The sequence below is a fragment of the Diaporthe citri genome (genome assembly GCF_014595645.1).
Source record: "Diaporthe citri strain NFHF-8-4 chromosome Unknown scaffold_2, whole genome shotgun sequence".
NCBI lineage: Eukaryota > Fungi > Ascomycota > Sordariomycetes > Diaporthales > Diaporthaceae > Diaporthe > Diaporthe citri.
Genome location: NW_025064847.1, coordinates 6,393,323 through 6,418,509, shown reverse-complemented (window position 1 = coordinate 6,418,509; position 25,187 = coordinate 6,393,323). Strand labels below are relative to the sequence as shown.

Here is a 25,187-nt window from a genome sequence, read left to right as displayed (position 1 = left end):
CCACCCGGGCAGCCAGAGCTTCCCCCTGAACCTGAGTTGCCAGCTTTTTCGTCCATGCCTATCGGTGAACCCATTGAAATCCCAAAGACTTACCACTAATTACTCAAGCTATCCGCTCCAAAGCAGCTTCCCGGTCACTGTCACCCAAGGTGCTGCCACTGTCGGCCCAAATAAGTCGTGGATTAGCCGCATTGTCATGCGTCTCGGGACTGATATTGACAACTGACACATGCCCTGTGGATCTATCGATACTCACCTGTGCCAAATGCCACGGCCCAGCCACTCCATGCGCGCAGAGGGCACCTTGCTCAGAAATATGGTACAAGGGCACACACGCGTCTTCGGGCTCGGGGTCATACCCGACGGGTAGTGTTTCTGGCGGGCCGGCGGGCGCGTACTGGAGAACGTCAATCAACGGCTTAAGGTCGGGGAGGTGGTCCATGGGCTGGCTGGCGAGATTTAAGAGGACGGTGTACACAACAGCGTCCAGGTACCGCCACAGCACGTCTCTGTCTCGATCGTCAACCTTCGGCCCGGCGTACAACCACTTGTCCAAGTCTTGGGAGAGGTGATCCACGTCGTCCGTGTACCTGTTCATGCAATCAGTCAAGGCGCCGCGCTCTGCCGCGCCAAAGTCGGCGATGTAGAAGTCCGGGCGCCCGCCCAGCGCGGCGTTGTGGTGGATCAAGATGTTACCGTCGTGGAGGTCCGCGTGGAGCACGCCGCACGTGCCGGTGAAGTAGAGCGCGCAGACGACCTGCTTCAGCAGCCTGAGGATCAGGGAGCTGGGCATCCCCTGGCCGCTTTCCTCGTAAGCCTCGTGCAGCTGGCACACGTCGCCGCCGTTGTAATACTTCATGTACGCCACCCGGGACCATTTCCCCTTGCCCATTCCTTGAGCTGCGGGCACGTCGTGAGCTGAGAACAGATGTGCTATGGGAGGCTGGACTCCCAGCTTGGCTGCCTGCTCTTGGAGGTAGAAGAGGACTTTCTCCCTGTCCTCCTTTTTCTTTTCTTCTTCGTCAAGATGCCGGCGACTCACCTTCCTCACGCGCAATTCCCCAGTCTGCAAGTGTAGAACAAGCTGCGCCTGCGAGTATGCCCCTGAACCTAAGTTCTTCACGAACAAGTATTGGTCTTCTCCGTCCAGGAATAGGTGGCAGAAGCTAGTAGCATGAGCTGTTTCAGACATTCTTGCAAGGTCGTGCTGGGCGTCAAGTTGTGTGCGTGATGGCCAACTGGTGTCAGTCAAAATGGACGGCAGCTTGAGTGCTGGACCTTGGAAATTATTGTGAGACCAGCTTGAGTTGCATAGCCAAGTTTCTGCACCTGGACCGCTCAACGTTGAACTTATAGTACATGCAGTCTCCGTGACAAAGGATTGAACCAACAATGCTCTTGAAGATAATGCTCGACCCCGTTTCGAGTTTTTGAAACTCAATCGGGACAAAGCAAACGCGGGAACCAGACCAATGAAGTCCCGGAGTCTTTGAATCGAGGCCATCACAATGCTTATTGTCCGAACCCTTTCAAACGAGCGAGACTTCGGCAGCCTCCGCAGTGAGTATGGCTGATCGCTGGGGACGCTGCCCGAGATGTTGACTTCGACTGCAAGGCGGCGCCACTGGCACCCAGAAGGTTCAATACGAGGAACTGCCGGTGTTTGCTGTTGTGCTCCTATACTGTAGTGTAGCCTTCTAGCATTGATTCTCATGATTACTGTAGTGTTGTCAAATATGGAAGAATGGCGGTTCAGTGTTTCGGGCTTTGGAGCGGAGCCAACATTTCCAAAGATGACGGTCAGGATACCACGGAGCACTTGCATGGCCTCGCCGCGCGACCTTACTCGACCTTGCTGAAGGTCTTTCATTTTAGGATTAGCATCTTGCAGAATCCTACAGGACGGAAGATAAGATCACACGACATGGCAACGGGACGGTCGAATCTCCCTTGATCCAATGTCACTTGCCTATCCTGATCCACAGGTTGGCACGTTAGTTGCTAGCACAACGTACAGGACCGATTCGAGTAGCAAATCTTTTCTTGGCATGGCCTGCTGGTGTCGTTGGCCAAACGCCTTTCCGTTACCTGCATAAACACAGGGAGAAGCTAGCCATAACTTACCTAATGCTCTCACTACGACAGGCTACCAGTCCAAATCCTCGCATGAGGGCAAGATGAATCTCATGAACATCATCAGAGATTCTGGCAGGGTCAGCACCCAAGCTTGACTTCCAAGAATGCTGGGCCGACGGGGTATTGAAGAAGCTGGCTGATGGTGATTACGGTAGGTACTTGACCACTGTATCTATGTGTGGAACAAATGCAGCTCTACTATGGTATGATTGGTGTTAAAGGGTGTATTGCAGCGCGTACCTGACTAGGCTGCCGTTTAACATGCACGGAACCATGGTGCTCCTGTTGGCACTAATGAACTTATACAATAGACCACGGCCAATGAAAACAGAAGACCCTGCCGATTAATTGCATGGTTCGGTGGACATAAACAACATTTGAGCCACTGGCAAGGCCTTTGTGCAAACGTAGGCAGACTCTTCTCACCAACATCGTCATCATCTCACGCAATGCCCAAGAAGACATCCATGCTCTGGGTTTTCTCCTCCGCAACTTTTGTTCACTTCTTTCTTCTCACCCTCGGTACCTTCAAATCGCGTCCAACAAGCAACACTGCTCAGACCATGGCCACTGCCGGGCTGGCCGACCCAGAAGAAAAGGTTCGAGAGCAGCAAGGTCCGTTCTACATCCCCGGCGACAACAAGCCGTGGCGGGTGTCATTTGGTGATGGACCGGGCGCATCTGTGCGCGGATGGCCATCAAAAGGTGGCCTTTACACCTCATACCCCTGCTTCACCGTCGAATTGGACTTTCTCGGGTTGGATCGTCTCAAAGAAGCAGACCGTCCACAGAACTCCACATCTGCTCACGCAGACGAAGAGGCACACTGCAAGCGAATGCGCCAGCTGGGCGCAAAGTGGTGGCCCAGCGCTGATGACGAGGCAATGTGGTGGTTCATGAACCCCGGAGGAGTCTTGGAAACTGACCAAACCCGTGACCTGTTTTGGCTGGCCGGCCCAGGGCGGCGTTTGGGTCTTGAACACGACTATTATCGGCGCCAGCCAGATGGGTGCGGGGAGGATTCACATTGCGATCACTATGGACGAGCGGTGCAAAATTATGGAGGATCTTGGTGCTGTATACTATGCGAAACCTGAAGATTGTCCGCTTCTTGATCTGTCGGATAAACCGGTTCCTGATACTTAAGGAATGCTCGTATACCATTATGAGGGTCCCAGCTAGAGTGGGGAAATCAATTCTGCTGGGCCAGAAAGACCATCTCTCGGCACGCCTGTATACCAGTACTCGCTGTTGGACCTCCCCTTCTCGAGCATGCCTCGTATGGAATCGAAGAGTTCTCTTGATCCTGCACGGCCCTGAGACCGGGGTACGTTGATTGATGGGACTGATACCACAAGCAATCGCGTCCTCACGATAGTAAGAAGGTCGCCGATAGCTGTTGCATGTGTTCCGCTGCATTCCGGATCCTTTGCGATGTGGTCCATGTATGCCCGGACATTGGGGTGGACTTGGGCCCAACGACGTGTCCCGTCCTCTTCCATCACCCAGTATGGGCTATGGCTGTTGGAGCTCCCATTTATACCACGAATGAAAGACTCTAGCTCGTTGGTGCCGTAAACTAGCCAGATGAGGAGCTCCAGAATTATGCAGCCGAAAGACCACATATCATAACGCCGAGACCGTGCAGAGTCGGGGTCCGAAGTCGCTTCTGGTGGACCGTATGAAAGCCTGTTGAGGGTGGAGTCTCCTTGTGGGTGATGACTCTCCCATCCTATGTCACATAGTTTCATGACGCCCACTCTCGAGCCATCCTCATATCTCCATATGTCCTCAGGCTCCAGATTCCCATGTCGATACAAGCTTCTCCGGTTGGCGTCCATGTCATGCAACGTGCGGAGTGCATCGACCAATCCAGCCAGCTGTTGTGCCATTGCACAGACGAAGCCGGCCTCGAGCGTCGGCCGCGGATCGCTGGCGTAGAAGTCGCGGAGGTTACCACCGTCAGGCCACTTGTACATAAGGTATTTGCCCCGACCAGCCCAGGTGATGATCGCCTCCATGTCTACGATGTGTAAGTGATAGAGCTTTCTTACGTTTAGAAACTCCTCTTCTTGTTTCCACCTCTCATTGGTTTCTACTTCCACATAACTCGCCTCGTTCTCGCATGTTTTGATTGCTGCGGTTGCAAGACTGTTATCATACTGGAGAAAGGCCGGTCAGCAAGTACCAGGGGGAACGCATCCGCTGGCGACACACCTTTCTCATGGGTTCCTCCTGATGAGCCTCGTGGACTGTGACCTCCCACAGGTTGTGAGATCTGCCTTCCAGTCTCTCGTTTGAGGCCAGCGCCAATGGAAGAATGTGATGAGGCTCAAGATTCACATTCAACATGCCCCGGCGGAAGATGGGGACAAGAAATATCCATTGTCGCTGGCGGAATTTGTGGGCGACGAGCCCTGGCCACTGCAGTTGAGACCATGGAGGCTCGCCTGAGTCGGTGAACTTGACAGGTAAGTTGCCGTCGTCGAAGTCAGTTGATCTGAATATTTTCATAGCTTCGTGAAGTGCTCCTGCCTCGACGTCGCAGATCAGGCTAAGAGCGAACACCTTTTTTGCCGACTTGAGAATGTACTCGACCAGGCCTTCGTCAACGTGCGTGTCGATTTGTTCCTCGGAGCTCAGACTGAACATCCCAGCGAGCTCTCCGATAATGGATTGTTCCGTGATCAGTTGATCAAGATGTCCTTCAGGCATGTATACCTGGTGTGAACCCGGCGGAAACGTGCTGACCACAAGTCCCTCCATTATCTGATCCCCTAAGGACTGAGGAGTGATTGAAACGAGGCTGCGATTGGTAGTACCGCCAGTGACGGCACTTGAGCTGGCGTCTTGGTTCTGTCCTAGGCGTGGGAGGGAGAAGAGAGCGATACGTTGTAAATGCTGGCCGAGGTGCCGTCGGAACTCATCCAACGTGACAACCAGAGCCCCAGTGTCGCTCACTTCACCCTTTGCCCACTCTTCGTCGCAAATGGGGCATTCATTGGGGTCGATGAATTTTACCGGTCTCCTCGACTGCTCAACCACCAATGGAAGCTGTTGAGGTGAGATTTGATCGGCATGTTGTGTCTTCAAATGGGTTTGCAACATGTCGGCCGTGCCCGCTCTTTCGCCACATTGAAAACAGGGCCATGTACCACGATGGATTAGAACTTCGTGGTCAAACCAAGCATGCTGTGACTGGTAGGTATCAAGACTGCAGCCAGGATACGTACACACGTATGGCTCGAGGTCGCTGAGAACATGTTTCCTGACAAGGCTCAGCACCTTTGTGTCAATCTTGTATCCCATGCGAGATTCTTACCTCCAATATTTTTCCTTGTCTTGTGGGTTTAATTTGACGACCTTTTGGCAGTAAGGACACAAGAACATTGAGTTGTTGTGAGCATCAGATGGTAGAGGGGGAAATGCAGTGTCAGCATCAGTGGATCTGTCTATTGTAGTGGCAAATGAAACCAAAGAGGGCGTTGGATCTGTTTGGAGGAATCTAGGCAGTTCGCTAGACGCCAAATTGTCTGCGAGCAAGTCGGTGGCCTCTGTTGTCGTTAGGAAACTCCGCTCCCTGTGACCAGCAGTTGTCACAACTTCCTGCCTGGATTTTTGGCCAGAAACATGATTGTCGACCTCTTTTTGATGTTTTGTGGAATCACTGGTGGACAATCGATCGTTGTGTGCTCGGCAATACGTGAAGTATTGCCGGCGGTGAGCGTTTGCTAACCCGAGCCGGACAATTAGGTCACCCCTACCCTTTCTTTCAACTGCTGGATAGCGGTCTCTTATGTACATCTCATCGGTCTGGCTGTTGTAGCTGTCTGTCTTCTCGGCGGCCCTCTGGCGTCTTTCTTTCGGGGCGAATCTGCGTATGAAAACTGAGGTTTTGAATAGGCCATTGATGCTGCCTCTGATTGCCGATGTCAGCTCCTCGATCTCAGAAGCCGAGGACACGGCTGGGTATTCCTCGCCAGAAGAAGACAGGTTTGATGATTCCGATCCACTGGACACTTCGAATTCGGCAAGGTCGGTTTCTAGGTCGATCAGTGGCAAGGCTGTCCTGTTCTCCTGCTTGCCAGAAACGATATCCAGGGCGCTACGCGCAGAATCACGGAGATCAGCGAGGAGCTGCAGGATTGCATCCCGAATGAGAGGGGTATTTCGGAGACGATATTCCAGCGAAAGTCTTGATTCCGGGTCTTGAAAGGATCCAAGATTGCCAGCCCACTGATCAAATCGTTGTTGATGATTCTCAACCTCTCGAAGGTCGACGATGGCTGATCTCGGTTGAGATTTGCCCTCAGCGACGAGTGCAAGGAGTGCTTCTTGGCAAGCAATAGACCTCACTTTTATAGTCTCAGTGCCCATAGCAGCTGTAGTCATTGTGGATGGATTTGGAGGGGTCTTTGGCCATGTATTATGCAAAGGAGTGTCGACTTCGGGAGAAAACGGCGGTAGAGCATTCAAGGGTATTTGAGGGGAACTCGAGCGGGGCATAATGGATGAATTGTGCACACGCAGAATAGCGTATGCTCCAGGGTCATTGTGAGGTTTGGGGGCGGGTTGCTTGTCACACCTCATCTGCAACATTATGGAGCTTCGTCTTATCACACAGATGCAGTCACCAATCATCACGTTCAATGCAGGAAACATTGATGACTTGAAAAGCCTGGTTGGGAGCAGACCCCGCTCGTATGTCAGCTGAGCCGCCCAGAGCCTGCATATATCAGGGTGAGAAACGGCCCGGGTAGTTTCTTGCCTAAATATAAGGGTTATCCAGGGCGTAATCTTTCTTACCCGCAACGACTCCTGCATCTACAACGCTTTGCGATCTCATTAATGGAAAGTAAGGAGTGCTTCAACCAGACACAGCGTCTATGTCAGGCATCGAGCTTGTGGGTCTCGTCCTTGGAGCCTTCCCCATCATTCTTAATGGCCTTGAATCCTACCGCAAAGGCTTTGAGCCTCTCGACGAATGGTGGCAATTCCGCACACACTTCATTGCCTTTACCGACGACATCAGGCATCAGATGATGAAGTACAATGAGAATATGATCAGGCTCTTGGATCCCATAACCATATGCACTGACGGCGACCAATTGGCGGCGTTGTTGATGATCCCGGATCAGAACAGCCCAGAAGCTGATCTAGAAAAGATCCTTAGAGGACGCCTGGCCAGCGAGCTAGACAGGTTTCTGAGGATTGTGCAACGCATGCATGAGCTTATACTAGCCTTGAACAAGCTGTTGCAGATCGAAGATGGAAAGGCAAGATACACTTTCAATCGCTTCGAGCCAGACTGTGCTGGTTAACACTGGATTAGATATCATGGCTCGGTACGAATCAGCAAAGACCATGGCAGTGGCACCTCAAACGAATCCAGATAAGTTTTTCTAAAGGAAAACACAGGAAGGTCAACAAGCTTGCCGAGCATAACAAGGAACTCGAGGATATTCTTGGCTACAGCGAACGTATTATCCCCATTGCCGACAAAAGGAAGACGTCTGAGCCTGTTACGCGTTTCGAACATCTGCGACAACACGCATACGCTATCCACCGCACTTTGGCGAAACATTGGAGGTGCCAACGGAGTTGTCAGATCCACGCTGCTCACCTCAGCTTACGCGCCGAGGAGGCTGCAATCAGCTCGAATGTCATATTCAGGACTGGGTATCTGCCGCAGTCACTAGATGCGGGTCGAATACAGGAGGTTCTCATTAGACCAAACGAGTTTGTGAGCCCCCCAAGCTCAATAGATGTGAGCCATGTACGCCAGGCAGACTCAATCACGGCAGTCCAGAAGACCATAATGCAGCAAGAAGCTGTATCTCGGGCCACTCCGGGCCTCAAAGATCGGATGTGGAGGAGGTTGCAAGACAGAATGTCCGCAATGAGGTTTTCCTCGGTCAGGCACAAAAGATCGCCATCTGGGCCCATCAGAAACAAGCTAGGATTTGGCATCGCTACACCAAAGACTTCATCCACTTCATCCACCATGTTCGAACACCTGGAAAAATTCTTTGGAGAAAGTATCAACTCCTCTCGGAAAGGTCGTCGAGGTTGGACATGCTACAAGTACCGTTCGAGAAAACGCGATGGAACTCGAGCCTGTCGGTGATCTCTGCACGTTTTTGACCGAACAGAATCGGGCAGCTGGTACACTCGACGAAGATTCCCAGCGGACCTTTACTTTCTCCAAAATCTCAAACGAAAGGCAGAAGCAAGCGACGGTAAAAGCAAAACTGCACTCGTTCTCCGAACTTTTGGACTCGCACCATCAAATGAAGATCAACATTTCAAGGCGAGGTCGCTTCGAAATAGCAACGCACCTAGCTTCCGCTTTGTTACAGACTCATCTTTCCCCCTGGCTGTCACCAAAATGGACCAAAAATGACTTCCACTTCTTTGTCGACACGGAATCTTACTCAGTCTCCAGCATATATCCCTCAGTCTGCCGCGAATTCGCCGCTAGACCGGACACCGCCATCCCAAACTACGAAGACACAGGCCACGACGCAACAGCACAGCAGGACAACGAGGAGGAAACACGCACGCGCCTATTCACACTGGGCGTCATGATCCTTGAGCTCATATTCGGGCACACCATCGAGGCGTGCCAGTTCCGCCGCGAGTACCTCGGCGCCGACGGGCGGCCCAACGACCAGACGGACGTGAGCACGGCGCGGCGCTGGTCGCGCAGGGTGCTGGGCGAGAGCGGGCCCGACATGTCGGATGTCGTGCGGCGGTGCCTCGACTGCTCGTTCGGGCCGCAGCCGAGCTTCGCCGACGGGCGGTTCCGCGAGGCTGTCTACGTGGGCGTCATCCTGCCGCTTTCTAACTACACCAAGCTGTGGCCGGAGGTGATGCCTTGATAGTTTTGATAGCATTTGTGACACGTTGGCTTAAACTTTGAATTCGTCGCAGTGACTCTTACCGATGCATGTGGTGTGCCTCTGAGTTGAGCCGGACTGTACATATGCACTGCATTCCAATTCCCTTCATCTCATCCGCATGTTTACAGAGATCTTGTTGTACCAAGAGCATGGTTCACTGTGACCACTCGAATGTCAAAACACTAGGAATAGCAATTTTCCTCTACTCCTGACACTTGAGCACAGCCACCTACCATCGCAACCCTGCAATCTGCACAAGATTTTCAATGTCCGAGAAGAAATTCACTGCTATCTCTTTCTCCAGAGTCGAGTAAATTGCGCTCTTCTACATCTTACACCACGTTTTATCCAGCTGACTGAAACCTCGACAAGCATCAGAAACACTCATCGAGAATCCTTCATGACGTCCTGGATTTCGTATCAAATCCAACACCTAGGCTACTGATTCTGACCACCCTATCGTAAGTAGCCTACCCCTTCTCATCGTCGGTCATGTCTGCTCGTCTTCCTCAAGTCGACGCCGTCGACGCCGTTGCCTCGCCTCTGCCTCTTCCTCTTCCTCTTCCTGAGTTGGAGTCGCTCCCTCGCTTGGTCGCTGGCGGCGACGGGCCCCTTGCGTCCCACGGGGTTGGATTTCCGGTGGTGGGTCATCAGTAGCCATGTAGGTCCTGCCAGTCTGCCTTACCGCTTCGGCGTAATTGTAAGGTAGTAGGCGGGACCTGATTTCGTTGGACTCGGGTATGTACTCGTCATCGCATTCGACCAATACCCCACGATTTGCCACAACCCTTGCGAACCCTGATCGTGCTGGATTTATTTCTGGAGCTTCCCACTCTGTGTTCACGCGGATCCCCTCGTACCCGAGTTCAAGTGCTCGTGCATTTCTGAGCAAGAAATGGCGAATCACCATCAGCATCCAAACAGCATTATGAATAAATGCCCTCCGTCGCGGTAGAGATTCGCCCAACGTCAGCGCGTGATCGAAAGCCAGTGTCAAATGTAAGCGATTCCGTGGGCCTATGTTGAAAAGGCCGATGGTCCAAGGAAATGTGGGATTGCCAAACCGATTTTCCACTTGTCGTGGATCCTGAGAAGTGTTAGTATATGTTTGAATGGATTTTAGATTAACGTTGGGAGGTTTTGATAATTGATGGAGAATATTCGTCCACTCACAGTTATTCGAAATTCGTACCACAAAGGCGCGACGCCGTCGAAGTGTAGGTGTAAATGCCAGAAAGGCATTTCTCTCAGCCTGTCTGCCAAAAAAGGTAAGCGGTCTAGACCATTCGTCCAGTTAAGCCTGGGGCTCTGTCCATATTCCCTCATGGTCACCTCTCGCCCAGCGTAGTCCAGTCGGTCGTCGCGCAGGTCGGGGTGCTGTAACATCCGTAGATCAATTTCAATATCTGAGAGTCGATCGCGGGTCGCATCTGTACGATCGGTGAGGAAGGCCTCCAGGGCCAGAATACCAAAATAGGTGCCATTATCGTCTCGTATAATCTCTCTTGGGTTGGTGAACGAGAATCTTTGTCTATAGAACAGTCCGCCCGCTTCTTGGTTCATTGCTCTGGAGACGCGAAGCAGAGCAAGTCTTTCGACTGGTAAGCTTTGGAGCGCATCGTCCGGGGCGGCAGGCTCGTAGGTAATGGCCGCCACCTCCCTCTCCCAAGGGGCAAGATCCTCCGGCCTCCAAGCGGGTGCGCCCTCGGGCGGTTCCCACATGATATGACGCTGAGGCGGATCCGTCGGATAGTTTCGCGAAAGCCTGGTCGGAAGGATATCTTCAGTCATACGGGTTCGGACGGCCGAAATTCCAGTCAGAACATTCAAGTCGGCGAGCCAGAGCGCGTAGATCTCGTTGCGTATCTCTATTGGAAGGCTGAAAAACCCCAATGGCTCGCGGCGCACGCTCACATCCACATCTTCGGGCTCCTCGACCGGAGATGGAGCTCGAGGCCGATCTGCACAGTTGCAGGCGTCACCCTGTGCCGCCTCTACAGCAATAGGAGTCAGCTATCAAAGTACTAAGCGAGGAATTTCCTTCGAAAAAAGAGAAAAGGGGAGGAACAGGCCACAGTATGCCCAAACCCAGTCTCAAAGTGTGCCGACTGGGAGGCCTTTGATTAAGAGGGTTAAAAGTGTATCTTAGAAGCTGCTTACGGATCTGGCGGGCGTGCCTCACGAGGCGATCGAGCGCTTGCTGCAGGCCTTGGTCGGTCAAATCACGTCCAAGATATCGGGCGTTGCACGGCACGTCATCAGACGGGCACATGCAGGGGTCGCAAGCGCAATTTGGGTCTCGTTCAAGACCCCCTTCACCGGAGCCAGGTGATCGCATACTATCCCTGAGGTCTCCCAGGCTTTGATTGATGCTTTCCATGGTGGCTCGAGCTGCCCTGCGGCCGCAGCATGTCCCTGCCATGATGCCGGAATCACAAAAGGGAGGTTTGCTATGTGTTGTGTGTGAAAAGGTATCAAGCGAGGTCAAATGTGGGAAGCAGCATTGGGAGACGACTCGGAGCTCTCCGTTTGGAAATTCGTTCACGAAATTGGCAGGTCTGTATGTGGCAAATGTGATTTAAGCATTGAAGCGGTCACCGGTTGCGGTCGTCATGGCTGATGAGGCAAACAAAGAATGGATTGTGATGGCTGCCCTACGACTGAAAGCAAATATGCAACAATTGTTCCGGTCAAAGCGGTCTTTATCTTAGAAAGAATAGCTTACTCCAATTCCACACAGACATGGAAGCTTACACTACCTAATAGAGATTCTTACTTACTGTGTTCGATGAGAGTCCAATCTTCAGGCGGTGAAGTGATATCTACCCATTCCTCATCGGAGCCGCTGTCTGCGTCGTCGGGTGACGCTGGAGTCGGCCGGTGGTACGTGGAAGGGCTAAGCTTGACGATATTCAGCCTGCCACAGGAAGGGTCGATACTTACCTGAGCTACGTGCCACGGTCCATGAATGCTACGTGCTTTTTGAGCCTCTTCCCACGTGTCGTAAAGGAGTGGAGAGGGTGAGGTATGAGATTCGCGGGTGAGCATAAAAGGGCGCATGTCCGGTGGAGTGGCAGCCGGCGCAGCTGCAAGGAGCTTGAGTAGGGGGGCCAGGTTAGGTAGGAGAGAAGCTGGGCCATGGGCCAGCCGGCGGAGCTCTGGCTCGATTACAGCCTCGAGATACTGCCTCAGGGCGCTCTGGGAGGAGCTGGCCTTGGCTCCAATGTCGAGTAACTCTCGGGTATGCATCCAAAGCTGGAATATGTCTACGGATAGACCGTATCTATTGCCTGCTCTTATTGTGCCGCATGTCGACCATCCGAAATCGCCCAAGAAGAATTCAGGTCCTTCAGATACGTTCTGGCCCCAGTGCAAGAAGATATTATCAATGTGTGCGTCTCCATGGATGATATAAGGTTTCATCGTATACATGAAGTTCAAAGCGTGGACCACTTGTTGAATCATCTTGCGGATCATAGACGGCGGAGGCGCAAGACTTCTGATTTGGCAGGCATCGCGAAGGTCGCCAAGGTTGCCGCCGTTGTAAAATTTGAAGTATTTGACACGGTGATGGAGCAATTTCTTACCCCCACGCCTCTGTGGTGCTGGTACATCGTCTGCCGAGAGCAGATGGGCAGTGTTAGGCTGGACACCGCGTAAGCGAGCCTGTGACTGCACCAAAAACAGAATTCTCTCAGGGTCTTGCTTTTCCTTCTCCCGCGTGTCCAAGAGACGCTTGTCGACTTTGCGGACGACTAACTCACCAGTTTGCACATGGACAACAAGCTGGGCGCTCGCTTCCATGCCGATTCCTAGGACCCTGACAAACAGATACTGATCTTCTCCGTCGACGAATAGGTGGCCATATTTGGTCTCAAGCGACTCCATGATTGACCGTATTTGCTGCGAAACTCTGTGCTCGGACTCGGTGTGGCCAATGAATAATGGACTGCTGGTAGCCAATTGACTTGAACCCAAAACCAATGGGAAGCAGGTTGTACCCAGTTGTTAGTTTCGGGTCCCACGGCAAGATCACCAAAACTGAGAGAGTATATAGGCATTCCATTTAGCAGCTTCACTACAAAGCAGCTTCCTCGCAAAGGAAAGCGAATAGGTATTGCAATAGAATAGCAACACAAGAAGACAAGGTCACAAGGCCATTGTGTGAGCTGGAAAGACAAGGCATCTGATTCATGAACAAAGATCTATTTGCAGAGAAGGAATGTGCGTCCACAATGATGATGGCAACTTCAATGATAAGTAAAGCCCATGCTAAGGCTAGTGTCGTGTGCTGATAGAAGCTGAACTGTGCAAGAAGCCTAAATATACTACACAGCAAACAAGGGACATGCCATGGGATGTGACAGATTTTGCTGAAGCTCATGGCTGAAATGTTCTCGAAATTTATGTGGGTATCTTCAACATTAAGTTCTAGCTCTGTACAGCTCAAGTGATCATATCTCAGTATTCAAAGCGAAGAAGCTTGAGATTGCTCTCCCATCCCGGCAAAAAGACACCCATCATCCTCGTCATAGTCCCACCGAAAATTGGCGGATGCTCTTCCATAAAGTCACGCCAGTGTAGGGACCCCTTCATTCTCAACTTTGGGTGTACGGGCTCGATTTCCTTCTTTGGGTCGCCCACGCCCCACTGAAACCTCGACCCGCTCGTGCGCAGGAACTTGATGGAGCTTGAGAGCCGTGCAACCATAGGACTCACGTGGTCCGTTATGATCTGGCCGCGGCTGAAGTAGTTGACTATGTCGTGGAGAATTTGCTTCCCCTCGGTGGCTGTGAGGAAGGGGAACAAGCCTTCTGCCACCACCAGTGTTGTTCTGTCGTTGGGGAGGTCTTTTAGCCAGCCTGGTACCGTGACCTGGAGCGCCCGGAGAGTGTAATCTCCGGGTGGCTGTGGGAGCAGGGAATTCCGTGCCTCGACAACACGGGGCTGGTCGACGTCAATCCACCGGACGTTGGTGCTTGTCCTCATACGCAGGTATCTACAGTCCAGGCCACAGCCTAGATGTAAGACCGTGATAGGCTCGTCAAAATGTAGATTGAGGAACTCCTGAAATTAGATAAGGAGTCAGCTTTCTTCTTTAGAGGCTTGATTGGGGTCCATTAGGAGGTTGCGTCATACCTGGCACCAAATATCTAAGTGTTTGGTCCGATTCATAACGTACTCGATGAAGTGATCATCTCTGATGAAGTGACCTGCCTTCAAGTCGACGTCGCATCTGTCCAAGATCCCCTGTGAATACGGATCACCGAGGATAGGCTCTGGTAATTGAGCATCCATGGACCTGAAGAAAACCATTGGGATCAGGGTTTGCTCAGGGCCGGTAAGTCTCAATTTCACTTTCGACGACCCGTTGGTGTCTTCGGACCATTTGAAAGATTCCCTGTCTGGCCCTCTTGTTCCCAGAGAACTTCGCCCAGCGCTTGACATCCGAACTGTCCTATCGCAATCATTGAAAATATTGAAAAGCACAAAAGAAAGGTCTCAAAACATACACAAAGTCAAAAGAACAGTTCCGCATGGCTCAAATGGGTAGTCAACGGCTCTTTTGTGAGGTGGCGCGGAGCGATTGGATGCACCGAGGATCTGCTGTGGAGCACGCACTTGTTCGGTGTACCCGTGGACGTTTGGCATACGTACCCCGGCTCGCGCGTGGTTGTTTCACCGCCAAAGAAACGAACTTATTTCGAGATTCGTGCAGACACTTAGGACGTCCCTATTCCTATTTCGCAGAATTCTCCCGATTTGGGAAGCTTGCTCGTCAGAAGGAGCTGGTCCTTGGGGCAAAGTGCTTGTCAGACCCGGTTTTTCTGTCATATATCTCAACGTACAGATCACATTCAATGATTGTCGAGTAGCTGTGCGGTAGCCTAGATCGGCCCGGTCCGCTGCCCTTTCTCAGCAAATCTGGCGCGGTAGCCGAGTGGCCGACTTTCTCAGCAGGATCTTCAAAATGGAGCCCACACCGCTATCATGCATCCAAATATGCATTACGTTTCTTGGCTTACCCGCCAGGAAACCATGTTCACCTCCGTGGTTAATTGGCAACCTAGTCACAAGTCCGAGTTGTTCATTCTCAACGCGCGATGTTTCTTTGCCGGATCGTCATTGACCAAGCCACAGTTGGCGTGCAACATCTACGTTTAGTGAGCGACAGTGCATGTGCGAATGCTTAATTCATGCATATCAAAATATCCACGAACAGCCATAGCTGATCGATGACCGAATTCGTTTTCATAGCAGCCAAATGCTAAGACAACCCACGACTGCATTGTCTCCGTCCTTCATTCAAATTGAATACTGAGCCTCGGAAAACCACTCCTCGTATCACTTTGAAAACACCTGCAAGAACCAAACCTCTAATCATTTACGACCTCAACGACCGAGTAATTAATAGACAGGGACATTGACGGATTGCTTCCCTCACTCCACCTTTTCCGGGGGCCAATTCGCCACCATGCACCAGGTACGAACTCCCTCTTTATCTTTCTCGCTCAATGCACCTTCTGCCTTCATTCTATCTGTCGGAAAACATCTCAGAACTTTTACAACCCGAAAGCCAAAGTATCCATAAACATCCCTCGCCCTCTCATTCCCTGCCACCAGCCACAGCGGGGCTCCATCCCGTCGCGCCTTGGCTACAAACGGCTCGATGACGGCCCTGACAGCCCCCTTGTCAGCTCGGTCGGGATCCCTCGCCATCAGGCTCAGCACCCAGAATTTCCTTAGGTCCCCAAAGAGTTCGCGCCTCGTTTCCTCGTATTCTTTCAAGAATTTCGCAAAGATGGGTCTGTGGCGAGAAATCTCCTGGATGGCCTCCTCGGTGCGGTCGGGCGCGATGCTCTCCGGCGGCTCCCAGCACGCGACGGATGCGAAGCCCGCGGCCTCGACGATAAATGAGCCCGCGGCGATTTTGGTCCTGGTGCGTGTTATGCAGCCCTCGTACAGCTGAGACGCGGTGACCGGTACCGCCATCCCGGTCTTCTCGCGCTGGAACAGGATGTTTAACGGGTCATGGAGGACAGCACGCGCGGAGATCTCTGCGATGCGGTGTTGGTATTCAGGAGAAGTGCTTATCGTTGTAGGCACATGGTTGCTCGACGACGATCGTCCGGGGACAGATATGCTCGGGCCATTGAGGGTGGTTGCTTCCATGTCAATCGCGGTCTGACAAGACTGTATGGCAGTTACGCAAGTACAATACTTGAAGAGCAGCAGAGGCTTTCACCTCTCAGAGCAGAGGGACGGGGTCATTCATTATCTACCGGAGATAATTGAGTAAGCATGAGCTCTTGAATCCTTGACCCCTGGATCCTCCGCATAACGCAATCGCGTGGTAGGGATGACTCACTAATTATCCGCGATCTATGGGAGCTATACCCAAACCGGGGGCATTCTTTACAAGGGTCTAGGGTGCATTTCACTTGCTTCTTCCACGAACACCCGGCATTGACAGCGGCAGATGCCGGATGATCAAAAGCAAGCACCAGTATCCCGCTGAGCGTACTCAAGTCGTTTAGACAAGGCTGAAGTGTGCGCGAACGAACGCTGGGCCACTTATTGGCCTTAGACGTATCGATTGTATAACAAAGCCAGTCGCAACTGTGATGAATTGAGTGACCGGCCCGTTTATGAAGAATACGGATGTCGGATTGACCACTAAAAGCCGGAACAATCACTCTGGTACAATATTTGTCTCATCCACTGCTCAAATATCTCTACAAACTTGACGGATAGGTTGGATGGCCACGATAGAACCCGCATGCTGTTGATCAGAACGATAGATGGACCATTAAAAACCGTGAAAAACGTCTTGTGCCAGTGTGGGGGCTGGGTATTGTTCTGAAGCGACGTGGTTGGCGAGCAGTGCGGCAAAGACATTGACTTGGGCCTTGTCTTCCATTACACTTGGACCGACGGGTTGGGTATTATCCATGGGTCTGGCGATGCTGAATAAAAGCCCAAACATGATCTCGCCGTCGAGATTCCCAGCCGCATTGAAAGGAATAATGAGGCCAACTCGACTATGATATCTCCGGCATGATCTCGCATATCACACCAGTTCAACCCACTTAAATAGCACGTTATCAATGCGTTGGTCACGCTCTCGAACTTCTCACCATTGGGAGAAAGCTTTTATCAGAGCAGGGTGTGCGAAGTCACATACGCTTACCTCACGTCAGCCGTAGTGCGCTCGGCGCAGTACGCGAAGAAACGTTGGGCCTTTCCGTGGCCCTAAATAGTGAGACGGTCCCAACCAAGACTTCTGATGGCGGTGCTCATTTTGTCAAAGTAGGCAAACCCGCCGACATCTTCCCATGTCGTCGTAGCGCTGAACGGCTCTGCGCTAAATAATATGGTGCCGCTGGTAGTGAAGCTTTCATGTCTGCTTGTGAGCCGGCTCAAGATCCAATCGTATGGGTACAAGACGGCGTGAAATGGTTGCAGAAACGGTCCACAAGGGCCGGCCATGACAACATCTTCGCGCGTTGCAGCACGCCTGCGCGAATACCTGCAGTAGGTCTAGCCAGAGCGTTGGGGTTGAGTTGGCGCCCGAGCGTTGAGATGCTCGGGTGGTGATTGAGATTGTGTGAGTAAATAAAACCCCTCCAGGTATCTATCATCATCCTTTGCAGATCGCGTTCGACCCTCCTCTCTCATTAATTCCTATTCTTCGTACTACGTGCTTCGCTTGCTCAGATTTCTTCCACTGTAGCAATTAATCACACCCATTTGTCCATGCAGTGTTTGGGTGTCAAGCTGAATAGTGATGCAAAATACCAAACCTGTGTTTCATTCGGCAGTGTATGCATTGTTGAGTATCGCTGGGATCATATTCCAAAATGACATCGCCGCTGAAGCACGTTTCGTCTGGATACGCATGCAAGAGAGGGACTGCGCCTGTGTTAGTAGTTAGCAGTCATCTTCATCGTGGTGATGACAATGCTTTCCCCGCCAGGGTACAGTTCCATCTTCACAAATATCAGGGGAAAGGCAGGGCAGAAGAGCGCCTCAGGCATACCGCGGAAGATATGGCAGATATTTTCCACTACAGCAGACTTTAACGGGCCTGGACCATTCAGAATTAAATCAAAGCTCCGTGACTCGGCGATTCATCTGTAGTCCTCTTTGTATGTATAATGAATTCCACTGACGGAGAATGGTAGTTACTCCACGACATGAAATAGTGGCTAGCTATGAATCCTGGCTACCAGTACAGTCTGCTCAGTGCAAAGTCGGCAGAAGATTTTGTAAACAGACACTTCTCCGACAACCCTCGATTCTTCAAGACTACCACACACTCCAGAACCCAGGTATGAAGACAGACTTTCTCCGGTACTTGGTCATATTGGCAGAAGGCGGGGTTTATTCGGACCTCGACACGTGGGCGCTCAAGCCCGTCGACGACTGGGTCCCCCAATACCTGAGAGGCTCCGTCCGGGCTGTGGTTGGCATCGAGTTCGACCAGCTCGACGGTGATTTCCCGCCTGGATTCGGCGATGGGCCGTCATACTCTGCCAATGGACACTCGCCGCGGTACCTGGACACCCAATCTACCGCACCATGGTAGACGAGACTGTGCGGGCCGTACGGAGGCTGGCTGCCGCGAAGGAGACGACGGTGGCAAACCTCCGCCCGAGCGGCTATGCAGTCATCACCACCACGGGCCCGGCTGCGTGGACAGACGTTGTCTTTCGGCAGCTGCAGACGGCGGATCCAAACCTGGTGATCCTGCGGCAGCTGTCAAATATGACGCAGCCAAAGCTTATTGGGGATGTGTTGGTCTTGACGATTGACGGGTTCGGTATGGGGCAGGAGCACTCACACAGCACGAACGATGGTTCAGTTCCTGACGCTGCATTGCTAAAGCACAACTTCCGACACTCCTGGTTACCGCAGTACCCTTGATCACCATAAATAAATAGAAGGCACAAGTCGCACGGAATGTCGGTTTTAGAGACAAAACATCCATTGAAGAGCTCCAACCTTTTGACTTCCATAGGTCAAGGTCCGTACGCGGCCCTCGTCTTCGTTGGCAGAGCTGCCGTGGGTCCAAAGACTGTATTGGAGATGGAAAGGCAGGGTGGTTTGTATCGGGAAGATATCAGTGGCTCGTCCGGGAATGTCCGAGAGGCGCTGGTGGCGACCTGGGTGTGCTCGTCGTCTTGCCCGAGACCCAAACAAACCATGTCATAGGAGCTGAACACCGGATTCAAAGGGGACTCGATCTAAGCCAATCCTTCAATCACGCACGCCTACGTTGCACGGTGGTCCAGATCCTAGGGCTACTCGCAAATTGGTTGAAGCCCAGGATTTGGTCGTTAGGACTGTTTCAAAGCCACGCTTTTGTAGATCGGCGTGTTCCTATTGTTCGAACATTTGTCCAGGACAGAATCAGTGAAGCTGAAAAGGATCATCACGCGCGCGAACCGGATCTCCGCCACGGATGCATCTTTGCGCACAGTAAATCTAGCGGCTTCGAACTTGTTGCTTTACTAATTGGAACATTGTAACCGGTAAGTTAGTGTTTAATGGCAGCGTTTGTTCCGAGAAATGGATTGGCGTCACTGAAGTTCCCGAACTTTTAGTCATGGGAGCCGTTGCGAGTGAACCGCTAGTATAGCCAAACTGTTTTGAAAAGGCATTGGGCTGTGATCATTTTTTTTACGGTGTCAAACGCCAATGGTCAGGTCTCTTGCAAGACACTCGAGGCTCGCCTATATTTAAATCTCGATTTCCTGTTGATGGTACACCCAACCATCTCTTAGCTTCGGGAGAATAGAGAGAATGGAGGCGTTCTCTCATCCTCCTATCGGAACAACTGCAGGATTCTTGTACAACGACGAGGGATGAAACGAGACAAGATCGGGCTCGGGTATGAATCCGGTCACGTCGTACAAATTGGTCATAGAACATACCGTGGACGAATGGCGTTCCAATAGTACTCAGCCTCGCCCAACGAAGGATGCATCAGTTTTCAACTTAGGCCAAGGCCCCTTGCCATCCCTAGGTCCATGACCGTTCTCATCACTCCATGAACGATCGTGACTTCCGCTCTGGATGTTTTTTGAAGATCAGTAGCTCTGTGATGGCCACTAGGAAGGCATCCGAGGCCAAAGCCTTGTAGCACACATCTAGTGGTGGCTTGATGGCGCGACTCCTTGGTATCTTGAGTTGGAGGGACGAGTGGAAGTCCACGAAGTTGAATTGAGCAAACGTCGTCAAGACGTGAAAAGAGAACCATCTAGGCTAGTGTGGCATGGCAGTTTGGAGCGAAAAGTAGAGGCAGTTCTGATTATAAAAGGCCATCATTTCCGCTGTGATCTCCTTCAGATTGTCCATCGGCATCACCTTCGCATCTCTCGGCCGGCTTCTAAGGACTCCAATATTCTACATACCAATACTTATCTGCAACTCTCTCCAAGAGTCAGTATGCGCTTCTCAACCATCCAAGCTACTACATTGGCCCTTGTGGGCCTGACAAAGGCACAGACCTGCGGCATAAGCGTGGTTGATGTGAGTCTGGCCAGACTCCGCCCCCGTCTTATTCAAAAGCCATGTGTTTAACTATTTCCTTCGTAGTTTGAGGACCTGACGAATGTTCCGGCCCTGGGAGTTGGCCTAGGAGGTACTCCCATCCCTAATGGCTACTCTGGTCTGAACTGGGCCAACTCATACGGCGTCACGCCCTCCCTCGCTGCGGGATTTCTCCTCCCACAGGGAAAAATGCACGTCTATCCAGTCTCCCTGACCCATCCCCTCTCAAGCTAGATCCTATTGACACCTCACGTCTTCCAGCTTGGCAATCTCCGGCAACTCACCGACGACCAACCCGGTCGCCATCTCCGCGACCCAAGGGCGAACGTTCAACCCAGAAGCCATCTTCATCGGCACATTTGTGAAGAACGGGTTCACCGGCGCCGCAGCCCTGACGAGCGCCAGCACCGTCACCGTCACCGCGACGTTCAAGGATGCGACCACTGCCCAGACCACGTTCAACTTCGATCCCCCAAACACCGTCTTTGGCGTCGCCATCAACGCCGAGGCGATGCAGTACTTCCAGTTCCCATGCGAGTGGTCTAAGGTCGTGAGCCTGAGCTTCGTGCCGCAGGCCGAGAACGGGGTGAACGTCGTGCTGGGGCTGGCTATTGACAACTTCCAGTATATTGACGATACTTCTGCCTAGGCACCCTTCTCGCGGGAGATCCAGTTGAGGGCATCAGAATGGGTTGTGGCAAGAGCGAAGGCATTTCTGGCTTTCTTCTTCATTGCTGTCGTGTTATCTGAGCTAGGCCTTGGGTTCGGTGTTGTTTTCGGGGCCTGTTCCATTCTTTGCTACCTTTTCATGACAGTGAGAGAACACTCATTTCTCCCATGCGACAGTTGCCGGGATCCCAACTTATCAAAAGGAAAGCTGATTTGATGCAATATATTTGGTTTTTCTTCAGGCTATTTGTGGGTAATTCACCTCAAATGTCAACACATATACGGGAATTTGTCTAAATGCTTATGACTCAATGTTTATTTCTTTCGTGGTCACATCTAGGCTTTTTTACTCAGTTCCAAATATGAAAACTGGAGACTCTGTTGAAGAATTGACTCCAATAATGCATTCTCGGAAAAGAAAAAAAAGTAGAAGAAGAAACAATCAAGCTAGTGGTGGACTTCGTCGTAGGAAAATGCCGGCTGGTCTGCCGTGATGCCGACTGACATCTTAGAAGCATCAGCTGGCAGAAAAGTCGAACGTGTGACACCACAATGTTTCTGCGTCTCCCAGACCTTGCGGAGAACTGCTCACGTTTTCGTACAGTTGCTGTTGCATTCGCTCTATCCAAACAATAAATGCATGCTAGCTGTGGTGTTATCAAGACCAAGAACAGGCGGTGAGAGGCATCATTGCCTGCTGCTCGCGCTTGTCCAACTGATGCATATTACATTTCAATTATTGATTCTCCCTTAGAAATTGTCTCGTGAGACCAATATGCTCTGGTTTTTTGGTCATTACCTTGACGATGATGTTTGGTGTTCAGCAGGTCTCAAAACCTGACTACGCGGCATTACTCAAGGCGCCGGCCTAACCGCGGCTGGTCTTCACCCGGCCGTTTTAAAGATTCTGCCTGGCAGTCAGCCACAGTGGCATTGCTCATTGGCACCACGCCACGCTCTTCATCCCTTCAGTCTCACAGTCATACCGGCCACACATTATTTCAACTCTATCACCACATACCGGACCTCTGAAAATAATCACCAGAAGCGTCTCGGAACATTCACACCCAGACCAGCCGGCCCAAAATGGCCCCCTCGCCACCTCCCCCAGCAGACTTCACATTGGACCCGTCCCTAGCGGACTACAACATCCTCATCCACGACTATCTCTCCAAGCTGAACGAGACCGCCAACCCTAAGCTGGAAGGCCTAGCCACCGGCGCCGTCATCTTCAGTGTCCATCACCCAGCAGCTCAACCAGACCGGGTCCTCCTGGTCCAGCGCGCATCACACGACTCCATGCCGAATAGATGGGAAATCCCCGGCGGCGCCGTCGACGACGACGAGACCGTGCTAGGCGGGGTGGTGCGCGAGGTGTGGGAGGAGAGCGGCCTCAAGGTCAGGCGCTTCACCGCCTCCATCGAGGGCTTGGCCGCGGGCGCCGTCTTCCGCACCAGGCGCGGCAGGTTCGTCTTCAAGCTGACGTTCGTGGTCGAGGTGGAGGACTCGGCCGCCGTGACGCTTGACCCGGACGAGCACCAGGACCACGTGTGGGCTACGGAGGAGGAGTGCCGGTCGGAAATGGTCGATAGGTCTGCGGAGGGGAAGGCGCCGACTGAGTTGGTTTTCACGACTGCGGCGCAGGAGGAGGCTATCTTGCGGGCTTTCGAGACGCGGAGGAAGGGCCGCGGAGAATAGACGGCGTTCATAGAGGTGCTGCTTTACATGGATGGAGTGGAACATTGGCCCGGAGGCCATGATTGATTGGTGATGGTGCGTTCACATATGGGATATCAATTGCGACATAATATAGGTTCTAGGTAAAAAGATGAGAAATTCGCAAAAGCTTGTGACAAGGTCTGCGAATTCATATCGCACGGATTCAATGCCCAAAAATGCAGCTTCAGTGACTGAATCAGCACAGGCAAGCAGCCAATGCTTCATGATCCTCATGCGAACAGTCTGGCTCAAACGAGCCTAGTAAATTTCCCACTGGGTACTTTTCGTTATTTGCTGATTTTTCTGCAGGAAAGCCAGGGAATTGAGGTATACTGCGGATTATCAAGGCCTTCCTGTGCTGCCGGAGCGAGACTGGTCCCCCGCCTGTGTCAGTACTGGACATCGAGGTCAAAACTCACAGGCCCCTCACGTGAATGGACAACAGACTGACATAAAACGATTGTCGACAACGTGGATTGTTGGCACAGAACCTTTGAGCAGTGACACCAACACTACAGAGGAACGAAGTAAGCTTTTTTAACAGCGCTTTACAACGGCTCATAACAACCCTCGGTACCGAACATGGCTATGCACTATGATCCTGGGCTGACTTGGCGGCGTTCGCTGTCAAATACGAGCCTCACTGCATGGAAGGCCGTTTCGGGGGGCGGTCAATTCATGGGATACGACAGCGAAGCACGTGGTGGATTCCGACTTTCTGCTCTCTCAGGAATGTCAAGGTATTGACGGTACAACATCGACTTAGATTCGAACAATTATGAAGCATATTTTCAATTAATTTCATCAGATCATGGCCTCCAGCTGTGGTCGTTGTGGCCCGTTGTCTCACGGTGCCGAGCTCGCCGAGGTGAGTGCAAGCAAGGGGGTTTTGTTTACGACGAGAAGCCGGCTCGGTGATCTCCCCCGAATTGAACCCCTTCCACATGCCTTAAAATAGAATAACCTTAACCAAGCATCATGCCAGGTGGATCCATGTTACTTGAGCAGACGTAAATACGAGCACGGAGGGCCCGCAGTGCGATCATTGAGGCTCTGTCGAGAGGGCACTGCCAGGGCTGCCAAGTGTGATCCTTGCTGCAGACCCGTCCAGTCCCACAGAATAGATGAAAGCTTGGCTGCCGGGAGCGGTGATGAGGATCCGAGAAAATGGTATAAAGGGGAACAGCGAACATTCCATTCGACGTTCTTCTGGTTCTTGATCAGCCAGCCAACTAGACCAACTCGAATCAACAGACAACGTCCAGCCCGCTAGTCTCACGAACCATTCAAGATGCAAATCGCCACCTTCACTAGCATCCTGGCCCTCGCGGTCTCTGCCAGCGCCACCACCGTCTACGGCACGCTCCAGATGTGGTACGACGCAAATGCCACCTGCACGCAGGACACGATCCTCTACCCAGAGGGCCAAAGCCTCGCATTGGGCACTCTCGACTCCTGTGACGCGGTCACTCCCGGCGTCGAAGGTGCTGAGTTCCAACTGTTCGAAGGCATCCCTCTCACTCCCCTGTTCGGCTGTGAGTCTCCCAACCAAAATGCATACACCTGCTTCCTCATAGCAAGGTCCCTTCTCCAGCCCACAAGGTGCGTCGTTAGGTCGCTAACTGACATTCCCGCCCGAATAGTCCAACTATACTCCGATGCTGAATGCAAGGAGCTGGTGACGGACGAGTCGCAAAAGTGTGTCACGGGCGTCAAGTCATACAAGATTGTGCGCCTGTAAAGGGATCAAGAGTAGCATGGTGAACAACGAGCGCTCATTCTGCCACAAGTCATCACTGCGAGCGAGCTAGCGAGAATATCGCGAATGAAGAGGGAAGACCTGCATGCTCGTACACATGGCACGGGAGCACCGGAAGGAAGGTTGTGTGGTTTCCGGTATTCAGGCAGTCGTGACAGTTAATACGAATGGGCGCCTGCCTGTGTTCGATCACTCAAGGCGAAAAGGACAAAAGGCTCCTGCCATAATAATGGTTGGCTGATGCACTTAGAACTAATAGCTGCCCTCAAGTAAAATGAGGTGGGATTGCAGTTCAGGTCACAGTGAGAAGTCATGGGAAAGATCACTCTGTGAGTGAGGTCTATGGACAGAAGGAAGGAATGAAGGATGCATTCAGCTACAGTAGCTTTGCCCCTGAAGCTGTGACGTCTTGCCGCCCGTTGGTGCTGACTAAGGGCGCTGCCTGC

At 52.1% G+C, this 25,187-nt stretch overlaps 11 protein-coding genes across 11 annotated transcripts; 6 read left to right on the top strand and 5 right to left on the bottom strand.

Annotated features, from left to right (window-relative positions):
* Positions 1-103: 103 nt before the first annotated feature.
* On the bottom strand, positions 104-1,192 carry INS49_007282 (uncharacterized protein; the record flags this gene model as incomplete). Its single annotated transcript, XM_043168047.1, has 1 exon — positions 104-1,192. The coding sequence occupies one exon, from the start codon at positions 1,190-1,192 to the stop codon at positions 104-106; it is 1,089 nt and encodes a 362-aa protein (XP_043029191.1).
* Positions 1,193-2,699: 1,507 nt separating this feature from the next.
* INS49_007281 (uncharacterized protein) lies at positions 2,700-3,282 on the top strand (the record flags this gene model as incomplete). The annotated part of the gene is made up of 2 exons (XM_043168046.1): positions 2,700-3,047; positions 3,097-3,282. The coding sequence occupies 2 exons, from the start codon at positions 2,700-2,702 to the stop codon at positions 3,280-3,282; spliced, it is 534 nt and encodes a 177-aa protein (XP_043029190.1).
* A 32-nt stretch (positions 3,283-3,314) lies between these two features.
* INS49_007280 (uncharacterized protein) lies at positions 3,315-6,528 on the bottom strand (the record flags this gene model as incomplete). The annotated part of the gene is made up of 4 exons (XM_043168045.1): positions 3,315-4,298; positions 4,354-4,780; positions 5,939-6,372; positions 6,493-6,528. 4 exons carry the CDS (start codon positions 6,526-6,528, stop codon positions 3,315-3,317), a joined length of 1,881 nt encoding a protein of 626 aa, XP_043029189.1.
* Positions 6,529-7,022: 494 nt separating this feature from the next.
* On the top strand, positions 7,023-7,457 carry INS49_007279 (uncharacterized protein; the record flags this gene model as incomplete). Its single annotated transcript, XM_043168044.1, has 1 exon — positions 7,023-7,457. The coding sequence occupies one exon, from the start codon at positions 7,023-7,025 to the stop codon at positions 7,455-7,457; it is 435 nt and encodes a 144-aa protein (XP_043029188.1).
* A 783-nt stretch (positions 7,458-8,240) lies between these two features.
* Positions 8,241-9,017, top strand: INS49_007278 (uncharacterized protein; the record flags this gene model as incomplete). Its single annotated transcript, XM_043168043.1, has 1 exon — positions 8,241-9,017. The coding sequence occupies one exon, from the start codon at positions 8,241-8,243 to the stop codon at positions 9,015-9,017; it is 777 nt and encodes a 258-aa protein (XP_043029187.1).
* Positions 9,018-9,518: 501 nt separating this feature from the next.
* Positions 9,519-12,926, bottom strand: INS49_007277 (uncharacterized protein; the record flags this gene model as incomplete). Its single annotated transcript, XM_043168042.1, has 5 exons — positions 9,519-9,650; positions 9,724-10,125; positions 10,212-11,032; positions 11,819-11,939; positions 11,982-12,926. The coding sequence occupies 5 exons, from the start codon at positions 12,924-12,926 to the stop codon at positions 9,519-9,521; spliced, it is 2,421 nt and encodes an 806-aa protein (XP_043029186.1).
* A 573-nt stretch (positions 12,927-13,499) lies between these two features.
* INS49_007276 (uncharacterized protein) lies at positions 13,500-14,354 on the bottom strand (the record flags this gene model as incomplete). Its single annotated transcript, XM_043168041.1, has 2 exons — positions 13,500-14,105; positions 14,178-14,354. 2 exons carry the CDS (start codon positions 14,352-14,354, stop codon positions 13,500-13,502), a joined length of 783 nt encoding a protein of 260 aa, XP_043029185.1.
* A 1,125-nt stretch (positions 14,355-15,479) lies between these two features.
* Positions 15,480-16,211, bottom strand: INS49_007275 (uncharacterized protein; the record flags this gene model as incomplete). Its single annotated transcript, XM_043168040.1, has 1 exon — positions 15,480-16,211. The coding sequence occupies one exon, from the start codon at positions 16,209-16,211 to the stop codon at positions 15,480-15,482; it is 732 nt and encodes a 243-aa protein (XP_043029184.1).
* A 2,161-nt stretch (positions 16,212-18,372) lies between these two features.
* Positions 18,373-21,243, top strand: INS49_007274 (uncharacterized protein; the record flags this gene model as incomplete). Its single annotated transcript, XM_043168039.1, has 3 exons — positions 18,373-18,623; positions 19,060-19,065; positions 20,856-21,243. The coding sequence occupies 3 exons, from the start codon at positions 18,373-18,375 to the stop codon at positions 21,241-21,243; spliced, it is 645 nt and encodes a 214-aa protein (XP_043029183.1).
* Positions 21,244-22,349: 1,106 nt separating this feature from the next.
* On the top strand, positions 22,350-22,961 carry INS49_007273 (uncharacterized protein; the record flags this gene model as incomplete). The annotated part of the gene is made up of 1 exon (XM_043168038.1): positions 22,350-22,961. One exon carries the CDS (start codon positions 22,350-22,352, stop codon positions 22,959-22,961), a length of 612 nt encoding a protein of 203 aa, XP_043029182.1.
* Positions 22,962-24,273: 1,312 nt separating this feature from the next.
* On the top strand, positions 24,274-24,723 carry INS49_007272 (uncharacterized protein; the record flags this gene model as incomplete). Its single annotated transcript, XM_043168037.1, has 2 exons — positions 24,274-24,517; positions 24,626-24,723. 2 exons carry the CDS (start codon positions 24,274-24,276, stop codon positions 24,721-24,723), a joined length of 342 nt encoding a protein of 113 aa, XP_043029181.1.
* Between the last annotated feature and the right edge of the window lie 464 nt (positions 24,724-25,187).